At 38.4% G+C, this 19,419-nt stretch overlaps 1 protein-coding gene and 1 non-coding gene across 2 annotated transcripts in view; one reads left to right on the forward strand and one right to left on the reverse strand.

Annotated features, from left to right (window-relative positions):
• Nucleotides 1–19,419, forward strand: part of LOC123879009 (protein daughterless) — a 131,245-nt gene that overhangs the window by 20,270 nt on the left and 91,556 nt on the right. The window contains exons 2-3 of the mRNA XM_045926471.1: nucleotides 4,081–4,133; nucleotides 13,175–13,282. Coding sequence (XP_045782427.1) covers nucleotides 4,081–4,133; nucleotides 13,175–13,282 — 161 coding nt within the window. The remainder of the gene's footprint in view (nucleotides 1–4,080; nucleotides 4,134–13,174; nucleotides 13,283–19,419) is intronic.
• On the reverse strand, nucleotides 5,415–5,487 carry Trnam-cau. Its single transcript has one exon. It is a non-coding gene; the product is annotated as a tRNA-Met (tRNA).

The following is a 19,419-nucleotide window of genomic DNA, read 5'->3' on the forward strand; positions in this document are numbered from 1 at the left end:
CCACCTTTCAAACAAAAAAAAGTAAATTAAAATCGGTACATTCGTTTAGGCGCTACGATGCCACAGACAGATACACAGATACACAGATACACAGATACACAGACACACAGATACACAGACACACAGATACACAGATACACACGTCAAACTTATAACACCCCTCTTTTTTGGTCGGGGGTTAAAAACAGATTTTTATTTATTTTTGTGCACATTAGTTTTTGATTTATCGTGCAAAATGTTGGAAAAAATTCCCGAGTACGGAACCCTCAGTGCGCGAGTCTGACTCGCACTTGGCCGGTTTTTTTTAAAACTGAAATTATAAATTCGGTATTGATCACTAAGAAAGTGAATCACCATGTCCGCGGTGGTCTTAAAATACAAAAGTGAGTTATATTTTGAACATTATTTAGCCACATTGTCTCCCCTTTAGAAACAATGGAGCATCCCCCCTCGGAATTATAAAGTCAGACAATCTGCAAAATATACCGGCTAATTATGAAACACATCCATTTCGTCATTTTGCTGGAGCACCTATTAGGAAAGGAGGAAGTGATTATTAGGGAGGGAAGAAATGAAGAAACCAAGTCAGTCAACCCATCGCAAATCTACTACTGAGAAGGGGTCTTCTCTCAGAATGAGAAGGGTTTAGGCCATAGTCTACCACGCTGGCCCAGTGTATCCGCACTGACACACAGGCAGACCTCACACACCGTTGAGGACATTATCCAGAACTCTCAGCTATGCAGGGTTTCCTCACAACGTTTTCCTTTTAACGTTAAAGCAAGTGATACTTAATTGCTTAAAACGCTCATGACTCCGAAAAGTTTTTGTCTGTTGAGAGGCTTCGGCCGTGGCTAGTTACAACCCTACCGGCAAAGCCGTGCCGCCAAGCGATTTAGCGTTTCGGTACGATGCCGTGTAGAAATTTTACAGAACAGTTAATTATTATTGAACAGTTAATAAAAACTGCCATACCTATTCCAGGTTATCACCTTCCATCTTAGACTGTATCACTTACCACCAGGTGAGATTGCAGTCAAGGGCTTACTTGTATCTGAATTAGGGGTTGTGGGTTTAATAAAAACTGCCATACCTATTCCAGGTTAGCCCGCTTCCATCTTAGACTGCATCATCACTTACCACCAGGTGAGATTGCAGTCAAGGGCTTACTTGTATCTGAATTAGACATCCGTCCCGAGTTCGAAGCCCGGTCGTCCCGACTAAGAGGCCGACGCCTTCACCACGAGGCTATCACAGCTTACATAGATACCACATAAGTACTGTAAAGCCGGCTCTACACTCGCACGTGAAGTCGCGCCGTTTTTTCACGCCGTGAATGTATGCCGCGATCCGCGCGTGAACAGTGTCCCTCCACACTCGCAAGTCTTGTTCGTGACGTTGACGATGCGTTCACGTTCCGCAAACCCTTTGTCGCGGACCAAAAACCGACACTGATCGGGGAAAGGTGCGAAGCGCAAACGCGAAGGCGTGAACAACTTCTACACTCGTGATTCGCAGTTGTCGCGGGCTTTCGCGGCCGTTTGCGCCGCGAGTGTAGAGCCCACTTTACAATATCGCGTATAATTCGCTACTTGTCAAAGTGACTGCAGGCATTAGCCCCCTTCCCCTTTGACTGCTCCAGTTATAAGCTCAACTAAATCATACGCTGCCGTGCTTTGTGCGGTTTCCACTGGTTCCGACCAAAGAACATAGCAACCATTATTTTGTGTCAAAATTCAAAATATTTTTATTCAATTAGACTTTTACAATTACTTTTGAATCGTCAAGAGCCTTTGAAACGCCTTTCCTACCAAGAAGAACCAGCAATAAACTCGGCGGTTACTCTTTTGATATATAATATTATGCCATGTATAAAAATAATTGAATTCGTTTGATAATGGTAACTTGGTTCAACTTATAATAACGAGTCCTTTGACATTCTGTAAAATATCCTCATGATAATCAGCAGAACAATTTTATTGCGAAGGTTGTGGATATCAATTATGAATTGCTACGATCTCAGTTGTTGGTTGAATTTACGGTATGTTTTGCGGCATCAGTGCATTTTAGCCAGTAGTGAACAAGCATCAGGCAGTCAAAGTCAAAGTCAAATCATTATATTCAAATTGGGTACCACTGTACACTATTTGATGGTCAGTTGTTGAATTTGTAAGACGTTAATGGTGATAATTGATTACACGTAAACTTAAAACTAAAGCTACAATCAAAAGTCAATATAAATTGCAGTTATTATGCTGTAGCTTTGAAAATCACTACGGCAATACACCTCCAGATTGACAATAGAAATACTCACTACCTATGTGAAAATGTCAACTATACCTATAACAGTTGATGAAATACGGCCCGCTGACAGACAGACAGACGGACGCATGAACAGCAAAGACTTAGTAATAGACTAGTAGTCCCGTTGTTACCTTTCAGGTACGGGACCCTAAAAAAGAAGCTAAAATAAGCAATATTATAGCAATTTTATTTCAAACCTTTGTTCTTGATAACTGTGATGAGTGTGGAGTGTGGACGAGCCCTTACTATAGTACATTAAGCTCGGATCCCCCTCGTGTCGTATCGTAATATAAGTAATCTAAATTATACGGTACTGCGCTTTGAGTGTTGTCCACTGATGTCGACATAAAAATTGATTTTCTTATATTATGTAACAAACTAGCTAAATACTCTTATGTGTGCAGGAGCTCGCTATTAGGTACTTAAATGCTTAATTTAAAAAATTCTCGTAACTAAAACCTACTAATTAGATACCGATCTGTTTCAAATGTACTTGTTAAAGAGATTATCTTGCATTCTGCATACATGAATTTCAAAATTATAATTTATCAGATTTCTTTGTTACTAATTTTTACGTACTTTTTGTAGGGATTCTTTTAAGACGGGCTGGACGAAACTATAAGGTTTCCTTGTTTAGAGATCCCTAAAAAATAGTCGATATTATAGTAAAAAGAAGTACGAAGTTAGATGATATCAAAGCCTCACTCCGCTTGTATTCTAATCTAATTACACGTTGCCCTGCTTTTTTCGTTATCAAATATTGTCGACTGTCGAAACGTAACAATAGTTCCTTGTTTTACCAAGGATCGCCAAAAAGTAGTCGGTATAGTAAATACGAGGACGAAGTTACATGATATCAAAGCTCCGCTCCGCTTGTATTGTATGGCTAATCTAATTATACGGTCCCCTGCTTTGTGCGTTTTCCAATGGTATCGACTGACGACACGTAACTATAGTTCCTTATTTTACCAAGAAAGCACAGAAAATTAAGTTAACGTAATTAAATATCACCAGTACATCATTGTTTGACAATCTGAAAGTGTATAATAGTACCCAATTTGAATAAATGACTATGACTTTGACTTTGACTTAGTTGGTATAGTAATAACACGAGTACGAAGTTACATGATATCAAAGCTCTGCTCCGCTTGTGTTCTATGGCTAGTCTAATTATACGGTGCTTCGCTTCGTGCGTTTTCCAATGGTGTCGATTGACGACACGCAACTATAGTTCCTTGTTTACCAAGGAACCGCAAAAAGTAGTTTTTGTAGTAAAAACGAGTACGAAGCTGCATGATATATCAAAGCTCCGCTCCGCTTGTATTCTATGGCTAATCTAATTATACGGTGCACGGGCGCCCTGCTTTGTGCGTTTTCCAATGGTGTCGACACAAAACTGAATTTTAAATTTTTGACTTATATTTTTTTTACAAAAATTTATTATTATTTAATTGGGATTCATAATAATAGGTGTGGTAACTACTTATTATGCTGAAATTGGTATTAATTTAATTGGCATTAATAATTTATTTGTTTGTAACCTGTCCTTTGTGTTTTGTGTTTCAATAAAGTATATACCTACAATCTACATACATATCTAGGTACGTTTCTAGGAAAAATGGCATAACACGCAAACTTTTACTCCGTTACTAGGAGAAATGGCATAACACTCAACATTTTTTCGAAAATCACAGTGAAAATTGTTTGAGGAAACGCGGATTGGCTTAGGAAGTGTGAGATAAAATGGGTGTACTCATTTTGATTATGTTCTTGCAGTCACAGAAAAAGCGGGTTACCAGTCGCCATATGGAGGGATGGACAATGGAATGGTGAGTTTCATTTTTTTAACTTTTTTTTAAATCGAAATCTTTTATTTCATGTCGGACTCTGTTCTAAAGGTCTTAGCACATTGCACAGACTGGACGCCTACTCCGGTTCGACTCATAGTAAGGCCCGGTTTCCACATAAGCGGAGCGGAGAGATATTACGGACGTAAAAAATTACATCTCCCCTGCCGGTCGGTACCCGGTCTCGACCAAAGCCGAGTGATTTGGTCAAAACCGGGTCATCATGGAAATGTGGGCTTTTTAGGGTTCTGTAGCTCAAAAGGAAAAACGGAACCTTTATAGGATCACTTTGTTGTCTGTCTGTCTGTCTGTCCGTCCGTCCGTCCGTCGGTCCGTCCGTCGGTCCGTCGTGTTTGTCGATATATCGTGCAAAATGTCGGACAAAATACCCGAGTACGGAACCCTCGGTACGCGAGTCTGACTCGCACTTGGCCGGTATTTTGAATAGTATTTTCCTTACGGTGGAATTTTAAGAATGAAAAAAAAAAGTGTGTGGACAGTGACACGTAGACCACAGTCCACAATTCCTTCAATTGATTGCTGAAAATTCCACCGTGCGGTCTAGTTACCTCAGGCAGACCCAGCTAGTCGACCTATTTAAAAATCTAGTTTCGGAAAAATTTAACTAAACTATGCAGACAAAGTCGCGGGTATGAATTTGTATCATGTCCTTATACATATTTTCTCATATAAATTATTCGACCTTTTTGATACAAACATCAACTTTTTTACCCATCCGTGATTTATGTATGGGATTCTTTTTGCTTGCATGCGAAAAATCTCCAAATGTACATACCTAAACCTTTTCTTTAGGTCTCCTTCGCGTGGATTTAGTTTTTTACTATTCCGTGGGAGCCTTTTGATTTTCCGGGATAAAAAGGTTGCCTAGATGTCAATTTCCGGGATGCAAGCTGCCTCTGTATAAATCTGTTTACGGATGAGCCTTGAAGGAACTCTTTGATTTTCCGCGATAAAAAGTAGACTATGTCCGTCCCCGGGATGTAAGCTAACGCTGTACCAAATTTCATCAAAATCGGTCAAACCGTTGGACCGTGAAAAGCTAGCAGACAGACACAAACAGACACTTTCGCATTATAATATTAGTATGGCTGAGCACGGGATTTCTTTCAGTATAAAAGGTCATAAAAAAAAAAGTTCAAAAAATATTTTTTGATTTTGGACTTATCATTTTTGCATAGCATTTTTTCTAGTATTAAAATATGCTATAATTTTATTTAGGTAGAAAAAAAAGGAAAAAAGATATGCCCCGGGTGAGGATCGAACTCACGACCTTAAGATTATGAGACTTACGCGCTGCCTACTGCGCCACCGAGGCTGGTGTGTGGAAACGCGAAATAGGTCACCACATTATACATAACGTTTTAGCTTATCAAATCGTACATCGATAAACAAAACAATGTTATATGTCGCAGGTATATTGTCAAAGCCGTGATATTACAATCTTACTAGTGTTATCATAATTAAACGGTAGACTGTCAATTGACTTCATATCTTTCAATTTATCGGCCTGGTTTTTAACCTCCGACCCAAAGAGGGATGTTAGAAGTTTGACGTGTGTATCTGTCTGTGGCATCGTAGCTCCTTAACTAATGAACCGATTTTTATTTAGTTTTTTGTTTGAAAGGTGGTTTGATCGATAGTGTTCTTAGCTATAATCCAAGAAAATCAGTTCAGCCATTGAAAGTTATCAGCTCTTTTCTAGTTACTGTAACCTTCACTTGTCGGGGGTGTTATAAATTTTTAATTTACACTTGTTATGTAAAGTGACATTGTAATATCACGTAGCGTTCCACCGTAGCGCCTGTGCCGATTTTGATGAATAAGGTGTCAATTGATTCGTTGTAAAGGTCCGGGTGACGTAGGCTATATTTTTAAACGAAATAATAGACCTAACGGATGTTACATTAAAAAATGGGGGGGCGGGGTCTCCAATTTTTTTTACTATTGTATCGAGTGAGATATCAAATGAAAGAGGAAAAATTCTGAGTTCATAAATATAAATAAAGTACATTGTTAAAATACACCGAACGACAGAAAAACAATTTTACTATATCTATCGGAATCTATCGGAAGTTCGCGGGTAGTAGTCGGGTTTGAGTGCTGTTTAACTTCATCTTGTCTTGTTATATAAATAAACCGATAGTTATTTATGAATCGTTCTACACGTATTAACTCGTCACAACAAAACCCGATCGCGACAGGTGTATAACTCGTGTTGTGTGTGCCGGACTTAATTGTTACATCCGGACCTAAGGGCCCGTACACACAGTGAGCAAGACAAAACGGCTTTGGCCAAAATGGGCTGAAGTTTTGGCCAAAGGCGAAGGAATGACCCTCCGGCTTCTGCCAATTTTTAGGGTTCCTTACCTCAAAAGGAAAAACGGAACCCTTATGACTTTGTTGTCGGTCTGTCTGTCTATCTTTCTGTTCGTCTGTCAAGAAAACCTATGGGTGCTTCCCGTTGACCTAGAATCATGAAATTTGGCAGGTCGGTAGGACTTATATTGTAGCACAAGTAAAGAAAAAATCTGAAAACCGTGAATTTGTGGTTATATCACAAAAAAAAATTATGTGTTCACGAAAAAATTAATTTACTAAATCACATATGGATGGCGCAGTTCATTATTAACTTGTAGTCTTCTACATAAAAGAACTAGCTGATGCCCGCAGCTTCGCCCGCGTGGATTGGTCAGATCCCCTGCAGCATCAGGATTGAGGAGTTGGACTCCAAATTTTTTATGAAACAATATCGCAAAGTTCCTCTATCGATTAAAAAAGAAATGACGCAAATCAGTTCAGAAATCTCGGAGATTTCGGTGTACATAGGTAGAAAAACACAACTCCCTTTTTGAAAGTCGGTTAAAAAAGTAGCTTATGTTACTCCCTGGTCAATTCTCTACTTGTCTGTGAAAATCCCGTCAAAATCGGTTCAGCCGTTCCCAAGATTAGCCTTTTCAAACAGACAGACAGACAGACAGACAAAAATTTTAAAAACGTGTGATTCAGTTATAGTATCGTTCAAATAACCATATGACCTTAATATGCGGTAGTTATTTCGATATTACAGACAGACACTCCAATTTTATTTATTAGTATAGATTAGTCAAATCTGTATGATGGTACGGATCACTTCGTGTGCGAGTGCGACACACATTTGATCGCGATTGGCGATCATTTTGAAATGTTTATTATTTGTTGTTAATTGTCATAGCGGCAATAGAAACACACATTCTGTGAAAATTTCAACTCTCTACCTATCACCGTTCACGAGATACAGCCCGCTGACAGACAGACAACTCATGTCCTCCATCATGCGAAGGAAGCTCGCTTTCTTTGGACATTTACAAGAGGAGGAAAATTCTCATTGCCAAGGTAGAGTTGGAAGGTAGAAAATTGCAGGCAAAAGAGCTCAAGGCCATCAAAGACGCAAATGGTTGGACGATAATATAAGGGGTAAAATTTTTCAAAATTCGAAATATTTTCTTCAATTAGACTTTAACAAGTTCTTTTGAATCGTCAAAAGCATCTACCACTGGTTCGGTAGGCCTTTCCTACCGAGAAGAACCAGCAATAAACTCGGCGGTTGCTCTTTTCATAGATTTGATATACAATATTATGTATAAAAGCAACTGATAGTGGGTAGTTACCCGAAGTTAAAAGAGGAGGCTTTAAATAGAGAAGCTTTTAGAATAGAGAAGATGATGACGGTGACAGACAGACGGAGGGACGGACGGTAGGTTTAGTAATAGGGTCATCGGCACTCTTCGGGTACGGAACCCTATAAATCCAAAAGACCCATGGGTGACATAGCGAGTTTCTAGTTTATAATAAGCGCGAGTCTATAATACGATTCGATGATGTGTAAAAACATCTGTCGATCCGGTCGCATTCCACGGACGGACGGACTTGTGCGTATTATCATAATATTATCAGTATCTCGGGCAAAGCACGCGACAAGGTGGAAAGGTACAATTCCCTTTTTAACCCCCGACCCAAAAAGAGGGGTGTTATAAGTTTGACGTGTGTATCTGTGTATCTGTGTATCTGTCTGTGGCATCGTAGCGCCTAAACGAATGAACCGATTTTAATTTACTTTTTTTTGTTTGAAAGGTGGCTTGATCGAGAGTGTTCTTAGCTATAATCCAAAAAAATTGGTTCAGCCGTTTAAAAGTTATCAGCTATTTTCTAGTTTTCTTGTAGAAAAGAAGGTTAGATAACCCTTAGGTTCATAATATTCAAGTGTCAATTGACAAATATCAAGCTGTCAAGATGGACGTTGCCTAGATATACATAATTATTTATTTGAAAATGATTTGTCGGGGGTGTTGAAATTTTTTAATTTACACTTGTCATTAGAGCCATCATCACAGTTCACGACAGTTGTGAACTTGTAACAAAACCTAGCCGCTTCACCTACGCTCACCATCATCATCAGCCTGTGGACGTCCACTGTTGGACATAGGCGTTCCCTAAAGAACGCCACCACACCCGGTCCTCAGCCTTCATCATCCAGCCACTTCCCGTCAGCCGCTTTATATCATCAAGTCCATCGTGCTGGAGGGCGTACACACTACGCTTGCTTATACGCGGTCTCCACTCAAGGACTTTCCGGCTCCAATGGCCATCTCCTCTATGACAGGCATGGTCTGTCTACTACCACTTCAACTTGCTAATAGTTTGGGTCTGTGACCTTGGTTCACCTACACTGGCAAGTGTCAAATGTAGGCTATGACAACGGCTAAGGATCAGATATTTTACGGAAGTGGTTATACGGAACCGAATTTGGAACCGGAGTTTTTAATTTGGTATGTCGGAACCGGAATCGCAGGCGGAGGAACAGAAACCCTAGCCCTCGGGAGGACTAGTAGGGGGTGTTATAAATTTTTAATTTACACTTGTAATTAGAACCATCAGTAGCTTTTTTATCTCTCAAACAGATAGACAAAAATAACAATACACAAAGCAGGTAGGAAACTGTGCCGAATAGTCGTATTTACGAGACAACCTCTCCCCTCTCCCTCCCATCCCTAAAACGGAGAGGGTCGTCTTGTCTTTAATTCACGACCTCACTGTATCCCGGGTACTAGCGAGGACAAAAGTTTTACCAAAATTTTATCAGTCTTCTACGCAATCGTGTTATTAAGAAGCTTACCTGTATCAATCAATAACTAGCTGAAACCCGCGACTTAGTTCCCGTGGATATAGATTTTCAAAAATCCCGTGGGAACTGATTGATTTTCCGGGATAAGTTGCCTATGTCAATTTCCGGGATGCAAGCTACCTCGGTACCTTTCATACAAATCGGTTAAGCGGATGGGTCTTTAGGAATCCCTTGGAAATTGTCTCTCCCGGGATATAAGCTAACTCTATACCAAACGTCAGAATTGGTTAAACTGTTGGGCCATGAAAAGGTAGCAGACAGACAGATACACTTTCGCATTTATATTATTAGTATGGATTATGTCAATACTCTACCACACTGTTCGGAAAGCAGATTACATACATAAATTAAAAGAAATTTTCTCCAGTTTAATTTATTAATGTACCTCATTTTCATCGTTTAAGTTCAGTTTTAAACCCCCGACCCAAAAAGAGGGGTGTTATAAGTTTGACGTGTGTATCTGTGTATCTGTCTGTGGCATCGTAGCGCCTAAACGAATGAACCGATTTTAATTAAGTTTTTTTTTGTTTGAAAGGTGGCTTGATCGAGAGTGTTCTTAGCTATAATCCAAAAAAAATGGTTTAGCCGTTTAAAAGTTATCAGCTCTTTTCTAGTTTTCTTGTAGAAACGAAGGTTAGATAACTGATGAAAAAGCTACTGATGGTTTTAATTACACGTGTAAATTAAAAATTTTCAACACCCCCGACAAGTGAAGGTTACAGTAACTAGAAAAGAGCTGATAACTTTCAAACGGCTGAACCGATTTTCTTGGACTATTCCGCGCCTACGATCCAAAGTATCTGAGTTTTCCAAAATATCATTTTCAAATAAATAATTATGTATATCGAGGCAACGTCCATCTTGACAGCTTGACATTTGTCAATTGACACTTGAGTATTATGAACCTAAGGGTTATCTAACCTTCGTTTCTACAAGAAAACTAGAAAAGAGCTGATAACTTTTAAACGGCTAAACCAATTTTTTTGGATTATAGCTAAGAACACTCTCGATCAAGCCACCTTTCAAACAATAAAATGTAAATTAAAATCGGTTCATTCGTTTAGGCGCTACGATGCCACAGACAGATACACAGATACACACGTCAAACTTATAACACCCCTCTTTTTGGGTCGGGGGTTAAAAATAATATCTATCTAGTATTAATAAATTATCAACTAGCAATACACCCCTTAAAAGTGGTTTTTAATCGCCATTCATTATATCGATAGGTAAATTACACTTGTAATTACGTGGCAGTTCAGTTTGGGCTCGTAATTGCGGGGTTTGGGGTAATTTTATTTGCTATTTGGTATTTTGGGTAAAGAGTTGTGTGTCCCTGTATTGATTTAATTGGTGAACTATGAAGTTGTGTTGACGGATGTAGTTATTATTGAATGGTTAGTTTAGTTGATTAAAAGGGTCCAACGGTTTACAGTTGAAAGAAACTAACAACAAACAGTATTTTTTGTATTTCACTTTTTAGTAGACTTTCAAATATTTGTTTGAAATGAAAACCAGTAAAACATTTTTTTACTCGACTACGGCTAAATCAAAAGGAAGGGTTATGACTTTAGCAGTATTTATGTGTGTTCCTCCGTAGCGCCTAAATTACTGAGCCGATTTTGATGATTGAGGTATTAATCGATTCGTTATTATGGTCCGGGTGATATAGGCTACATTTTATACGAAAAAAATCGAACTGATCGTACTTTCAAAAAATGAAGCTCTTCAAAAAAATTTTTTGCTATTGTATCGAGTGGGATGTTAAAAAAAAGAGGAAAAATTCTGAGTTCATAATTAATATTATACACCAAGCGACAGAAAAAAAAATTACTATATAGCTCAGTAAGTTATGTTTTAGATAAATATTTAGGTTTTTAAGTTTAATTTATTAGTTTTTATGTTTTATCTGTTTTCATTCTATGTACTGTGTTTGCGCCTAACTTTATAGTCCCGAGTAAAAGTATATTTATTTATTTATTTTATTTATTTATTTATATACAACTAGCGCTATCTATCGGCAGTTCTCGGGTAGTAGTCTGGTTTTAGTTTAACTGTTTTTGTATCACTTTTGCCACAGAATGTACAAAGACATAACAGCGTCTATAAAACTGAAGCCGCGCTCAGCCGACTGGCTAATACGTGTACTGTATGTACACATTGCATATACCCGTAAATATGTCTCAATGCATGAAACTACTTAGTGCTTATAGTACGCGACAGGTTAAGATGGCAATCGGAGTGGGGATGCCCCGCACCCGCGCTAACCCGGTCCGGGATAGCGCGGGTGACTTGCGGGTGTGCGGGGCGTCCCCCCGCCTCATACCCCGATTGCCATCTCGACCTGTACTATTCATATTTAGCCAACTCTGCTGAAGAGTGAAAATGCAAAACTGTTCACAGTCACTCCAAAATCCTAGCAGACCACTGGTGGGGGAGGACTTCGGGGAGTGATTTTTTTCTACTACAATTAGTTAGCCCTTGAATGCAATCTCATCTGGTGGTAAGTGATGATGCAGTCTAAGATGGAAGCGGGCTAACTTGGAACGCGTATTATGGCAGTTTTATTAATCTCACACTCCTTTGGTTTCTACACGCCATCGTACTGGTACGCCAATTTGCTTGGCGGCGCAGCCTTTGCCGGTAGGGTGTGATCATAATGTTCTCTAAGTGCTTACGAACACGAAAAAACCAATCTTTTTTTTGTTGAAAACAAAAAAGTGTGTTCTCTCCCAATCGGTACCTATTACGCCAGCGTGACGGACTAAAGCCTAAACTCTTTTCATTCGGAGAGGAGACGCGTTCTCAGTAGTTTGCCGGCGATGGGTTGATCATGATGATAATGGTGATCTACCTATCTAATGGTGATTATATTCTTCGCTATTTCAGCCTTCCTCTTATCAAAATATCCAGTAAGTTACACAATAAAACTTTGGATGGCCATTTTATTGCCTACGATATTGTCGAAAGCTGTACAAATTCGTGAACAGTCCTCGAAAAGATACAAAGTGTCCCTTGGGACGCGTAAGTGCGCTCGAGACAAGGGGACAGTTGACCTGGCACATTAACTGTTCCCTCCGCGAAACTCCAAACACTTTGACACTAAACGAAAATAATATCATTGCGTGTGGACTTTACCTTAATTGAATCCAGCCTGAACCTTATTCTCCTTTACTGGCAAAACTTCAAAGTCTCGATCACCGCCGAAACGCCGCTGGCTTGCCAGTGTTTTATAGGATACTAGCTGACGCCCGCGACTTCGTCCGCGTGGATTTAGGTTTTTCGAAATCCCGTGGGAGCTCTTTGGTTTTCCGGGATAAAAAGTAGCCTATGTGCTAATCCAGGATATTATCTATCTCCATTCCGAATTTCAGCCAAATCCGTCCAGTAGTTTTTGCTCGAAGGAGTAACACACACACACACACACACACACTCACACACACACACACACACACACACACACACACACACACATACAAACTTTCGCCTTTATAATATTAGTGTGACTAGATAGGTGTGTAACCGATTATGACCAACGATTTTTTCACTTAATAGTGATACTTTGTGTATTCTGTAATCACTTTTTAATTATTTCTTAATTTTTGCGTATTTCTGTTCCGCGTATTATCATACACTCGTTAAAAAAAAAAAATGAAAACATTGTGGTTTACCCCACGCAATTAACTGCGATAATGGTCCTCTATTTCTAACTTACTCTGTAATCTATACCGATCAACGACTTTTTTAGTCACTTTACCGTACTTTTTTGTGTATTCCTTATTCACTTATCACTGTAACGTAGTATATGTGCCACACACTCACTGTTCACGTTTGGCGTCAGTACGGCGTCGCGGCGACGTCGTGTGCGGCCGCCAATGGCCACCAGCAACCAGACAGGCGACACAGTCACCACCAGCACCACCAGCACGCGGACGTACCACCGCAATGGGTGAGACACTGTTGTAGTGGCAGTTAGTGTTGTTTTGTTTAGTATCTGTGTCACTTATGTGTTAGTGTTTTTAGTGCTGCATTTTTGTTTTGTGTTGTCTTTTGAGTAACTAATTGTCTAATTTTTAATACAGGGTGTAACCAGAACGCTAGCAAAAACGAAGACAGGTGATAGTACTGATGATATGAATACCAAATAATAAAAACGCAAAAAAAAAATACAAAATCCGGTATTTTTTAAAAGAAGATACCACAAGAAAAAAAAACGCGGAAAAAATACAAAATCCGGTATTTGTAAAAGTTCATAATATATTGCAAATAAAACATCTGACTGACGCTAGACGTCAACGAAAATTGCTAAGTAGGCCACTCGGAGGCAATGCCGCGTCGTAGGTGGGGCATTGACTTGAATTTTGCACGCTATACATCGCGGGTTTGAAAAATACTAAATCACTAAAACTGCGAAATAGGACAATTTATTTAATAAGGTTATTGGCATTGGAATGTGTTTAGGTAGTATATTAATAACGCTAAGATTTTGCTAGAGTTCTGGTCAAACTTTGTATGTGTTGTGTTTATTTCATGTGTTTGCGTTTTTAGTGCTGTATTTTTGTTTTGTGATGTCTTTTGAGTAACTAATGTTTCTAGTTTTTAACCCCCGACCCAAAAAGAGGGGTGTTATAAGTTTGACGTGTGTATCTGTGTATCTGTCTGTGGCATCGTAGCGCCTAAACGAATGAACCGATTTTAATTTAGTTTTTTTTTTAATATGTGTTGTGTTTAGTGTCATTGTAGCTAGAATATTCACCTATTGTTTTATTTGTGTTTTTTGTATAGCTAATGTCGTCTAGTTTTCATCTTTGTGTCTTTTGTGTGTGTTATATCATTGTAGTTTAAAACTTAATCACCTAGTGCTGCATTTTCGTTGTTTCTGTGTTGTCTTTTTATAACCAATATCATCTCGTTTTTAATATATTATGTTGTGTTTAGTGTGTTTCACTGTCGAGTGTAGATAGAATATTCACCTAGTGTTGTATTTGTGTTTTTTGTGCTACATGTCACACGTCTAGTTTTAATCTTTATTTTGTAGCTAGAACTTAAACTCAAAATTGTAGCTAGAAACTTAAACTCAAAAAAGACATCACAAAACGACACAAAAACAACAAGTGTTTTTGTGTAGTTTTGTGATGTCTTTTTTATAACTAATGTCGTCTAGCTTTTACTGTTTGTTGTCTTTTATGTGTGTAATCTCACTGTAGATAGAAACTTTACGTAGAGTTGTGTTTTTGTGTTGTCTTATGCTGTCTTTTTAACACCCGACCCAAAAAGAGGGGTGTTATAAGTTTGACGTGTGTATCTGTGTATCTGTCTGTGGCATGGTAGCTCCTAAACGAATGGACCGATTTTAATTTAGTTTTTTTTTTGTTTGAAAGGTGACTTGATCGAGAGTGCTCTTGTCTCAAAAAACACCCGACACAAAAACCTCTATAAGAAAACTAGAAAAGAGCTGATAACTTTCAAACGGCTGAACCGATTTTCTTGGGTTATAGCTAAAGGACACTCGATCAAGCCACCTTTCAAACAATAAAAAAACTAAATTAAAATTGGGTTATTAGTTTAGGAGCTACGATGCCACAGACAGATACACAGATACACGGATACACACGTCAAACTTATAACACCCCTCTTTTTGGGTCGGGGGTAAAAAAAATGTTTATTTTAGTATTTTTCATTTTTTATCCCAAGCATTCGTCATGTGTTATCCCATAGACTAGAGTGAGGGAATAGAGAGTGCACCTGTGCTTACGCACATTCTTGTGCAATATAACATCTCCTGCGGCTAATCTCGGTTGAGTTGAAATTCGGTCAGGAGGAAAATTATCATAAATACCTACTTACCATGTACAAAAACGTGTGTAACGTTATATAGGTGATATTTTGTGCTGCAATTCAATCCAAAGGGCACACAGATAAGGCACGTATTCTGATAATAATATTATTGTATCGAGTGCAATTAATAGTTTTGTAATTTGATTTCATAGTAGTTATAATAGTGCCCCAAACGTCTATGGGTTTTTAGAGTTCCGTACCTCGGAAAAATAGAACCCTTATAGGATCACTTTGTGGTCTGTCTGTTTGTCCGTCTGTCGTTTCTATCAAGAAAACCTATAGGATACTTCCCTTCCCGTTGACCTAGAATTGGCAGGTAGGGGTAGATCTTTTAGCATAAGTAAAGGAAAAAATCCGAAACTAATTGATCAAAACGCACATAACTCTGAAAAATTTGATGTGCGTGCCCGGGATCGAACCCCCGACCTCCCGGTTAGAAGATGGACCTTAACCACTAGGCTATCACGGTTTAAAAGATTTAAATATTATAAGGCCTAGGTACCTACATTGAGTTAATAAATTACTGAAAGATACTGGTGTTACAAAATTACATAAAAAGTGAAATTGCCGTTGAAATCGCATATTAAACGCGTTAAATCCCAAGACAATATATTAAATTGTTCGCGCACCAAATTAAACGGGTTTCTTCACACTGAATGTTACACTTTTGTTGTCTGTTGTAAGGGCGCCGCCACATTTAGTGGGTTTTAAAATGTTTTTTGTGTAATATACAGTTGTGGTCATATAATTAAGAACGATTATTTAAAGATCATTATTTTTTTAATAAACTAGTATAACTCAATGCATGTATTATTTTTCATATCTCTTGGTATCACAAAACTTTTCCATATTATTAGTGTATTCATTTATATACATTATTATTTAATTAATTAACAGATACATTTATGACATTAGATCTAAATCTTGTGCTACTACTGACTGGCTGGTCACATAATTAAGAACGCTGAACTGTTCATTTTTTATTCAAGTTTAAATAGAGAACCTCAGTGGTTAAGTCTCTTTTCGTATAATTTTTGGCGCCATTTAATGCTGTAAAAATATTAAACTTGATTATTTTGTAAAAATAATGGGTACAAGTAAAACTTGTGATAAATGTACAAGTGAAGTCATAACAAAACATTGTGAGAAGAATTAGTCGCATAAAAACATAGCTGATTATTTCCTATGCTCGAAAACAATGGTTTTCAATTCTATGAAGCATTTTAACACGTATGAAACGACGTCAAATATTCCGCGCGTACCTAAATTGAGAAAGAAATTTCGTTGAGATGATACGAATATCGTTCAAAAATCTTCTCAAAGGATCTAGCGAGCTAAGAAACGAATATTTTGGTGAAATCAACCCTTCAGCGATCTCGTCACGCACTATTCAAAGGTGTTTGGTAGAAAAGAAATTGTATGGAACGAAAACAAGGAAGGTACCCATGTTGAAACGTTGTCATAGGTAAGCCCGTCTTACATTTGCAAAGACGTATGAAAACCTGGACTGTCAGACAGTGAAAAAATGTTATTTTTTCTGATGAAACAAAAATAAACAGAGTGTATTCAGATGGAAAATGATACGTACGATGACCTCCGAATAAAGCATTTGACTCCAAGTACACAAAACTGACATTAAAGCATGACGAAGAAAACACGAAAATTTGGGGGTGCTTTTCTGGGCCTAGAGTTGGACTTGTTAGTCTGATACCTAAGCACGGATCAATTCCAATACAAAATCATACTGGAAGAAACAATGTTACCGTATGCTGATGAAGTGCTTTCAGCTATTTGGATATTCCAGAACGACAATGATCCGAATTTCGAAGCCTACACTGTTGAGAAATTCTGCATAACACAGTCAGCTTCTGTCTTAGACTAGCCAGCTAACGTCCAACTCTAAATTCAATTGAAAATATTTAGTGTGAAGCCAAGAAAAGTGTAATCAAACGACATAGTAGCAATTTTAAGAGCATTACGATGTTTATTTGGAATAATGGAGCCCTATTTCTCTTGAAAAATGTCAAAAATTGATAGAGTTAATGCCTCGCCGTTGAAAGGCAGTAATTTAAAACTATGGACATGCCACTAACTATCAATTTTAGTTTAAAAGGATTATTTTTTCATGTTTATGTAATCTATTTAACTTAAGTTTCATCTAAAGTAATTCTCAAACCAGTTTAATATTCGTTCTTAATTATTTGTCCAGCTACATCTGTGTTTGAATTCGTTACTATTGGAAGTAAATGAGATTTATTAAAAAATATTTGGCGATTTCATATCTCCTATTCGTAATCCAGTTTGCCGATTTATGTGGCTAAGTCAAAACATAATTAACTACTTCTAAGAAGGAACACAGAGCTACATAAAACATGATATTGATAAAGAAAGACTGGAACTACAAATCGTTCTTAATTATATGACCACCACTGTATATATCTGACTTCAAAATATTCTGATTGATTGAATTTAATATATCGGCTGGGTCGCTACTTTACAGCAGCTGAAGACCTGCCTGGCGCGTTGGTTTTCTATTAGAAATAGGGTTCCTTAGTGAAATTCTAATTCAAATATTTATTTATTAAAACTAGGAACCTTCATGTTTCGTTCAGTTCGTCTGTCCAATTGTCCAGCTCTGTGTCAAAACTCACAGCACTTTTTAAAAAATCGGCCAAGTGCGAGTAAGACTCGCGCACCGAGGGTTCCACAATCGGGTAACTTTTCTGGCATTTTACACGACAAACCAAAAACTATTATGCATAAAAATAAATAAACATCTGTTTTAGAATGTACAGGTAAAGCCCTTTCATATGATACACCACTCGGTATAGTTATCTTACTTTGAAAATTGAAACACATTTCAATTTTTTTTATGATGTGATCACAAATGCACGGTTTTCGGATTTTTTCCTTTACTTGTGCTATAAGACCTACCTACCTGCCGAGTTTCGTGATTCTGTGTCAATGGTAAGTACCCAACAGGTTTTCTTGACAGACACGGCACACGTACAGACCGACAGACAGACAACAAAGTGATCCTGTAAGGCTTCCGTATTTCCTTTTGAGGTACGGAACCCTAAAAAATATTGATATACCTTTCGGGTGATAAGTACCGCGTTGAAAACTGTAATTTAAAATCATTATATTCTTGTCATGAAATTCTCAGTAGCGGTCCGCAATTGGGAAGATTATGGTTATTAAACCCCCGTGTCTTGGAAAGCATACGGCGTTGGTCCTGTGCCTAATCTCTCTCCGATTGTGTCGGATTGCTGACGAATATATTGTCTCATAATATACGAATATATTATGAGGCTGAAGGAGTGTTCCCACTTGATTACAACATGGAGGTTTTCAAGAGACGGACCAACAAATTCCTGAAAAGCCGTGTCAACGCATCGGCGGTATCTCTGTGCTGCAAATGTTCATGGGTGACGGTAATCACTTAACATCCGGTGACCCGAATGAACCTTGAAACTCATTTCATTATGTTTCCTTATAAGTAACTTGGTTCACTTCGAAATCTAGTCCTATGTCCAGCCGTGGACGTCCATCAGTTGAGAGTGGAGACGCCGAATGTGTCGTCGCCCTATAGATACGAGTAGGTATATCTCGGAACAGCTGTTGACGCCTCACCATAACGGGAGTGACCCGCTTCAGTTGATAACGTCGTCGGATCACTCGCGAGGAAGTTTCTTTTTTTTTTCTTTTTAAAAGCTGGTTATTAGATTCACTTGTGCATGTGTTGTCCTCGAAATCCCTACAAGAGTCTTATGTCCAGCCGTGGACGTCCATCGATTGAGTGTGGAGACGCCGAATGTGTCGTCGCCCTATAGATACGAGTAGGTATATCTCGGAACAGCTGTTGACGCCTCACCATAACGGGAGTGACCCGCTTCAGTTGATAACGTCGTCGGATCACTCGCGAGGAAGTTTCTTTTTTTTTTAAGCTTTTAATTAGGTTCACTTGTTCTATGTTGTCACAAAAAACCGTTTAAAAAACCGGTCAATTGTATCTCTGAACACTGAACAAACACCCTTATGTTAGGATTTCCGTAAATATTATAGTTGCTAAGAACTTTGGCGGTCATTATTTCCTATGCTCGGGCCATTAAGGTTAACGTCAATGCCCAACAACGCCATAATTCCCTAGCCTTAAACTGAGTGACCACACTGGAACAGTTAACGTCTAATGCTAATTGAATTGAGGTTAAAATCGTCTAACGCCAAACGGCAATGTGAATGCCGTTG

Source organism: Maniola jurtina, chromosome 27, assembly GCF_905333055.1.
Source record: "Maniola jurtina chromosome 27, ilManJurt1.1, whole genome shotgun sequence".
NCBI classification, from domain to species: Eukaryota; Metazoa; Arthropoda; class Insecta; order Lepidoptera; family Nymphalidae; genus Maniola; species Maniola jurtina.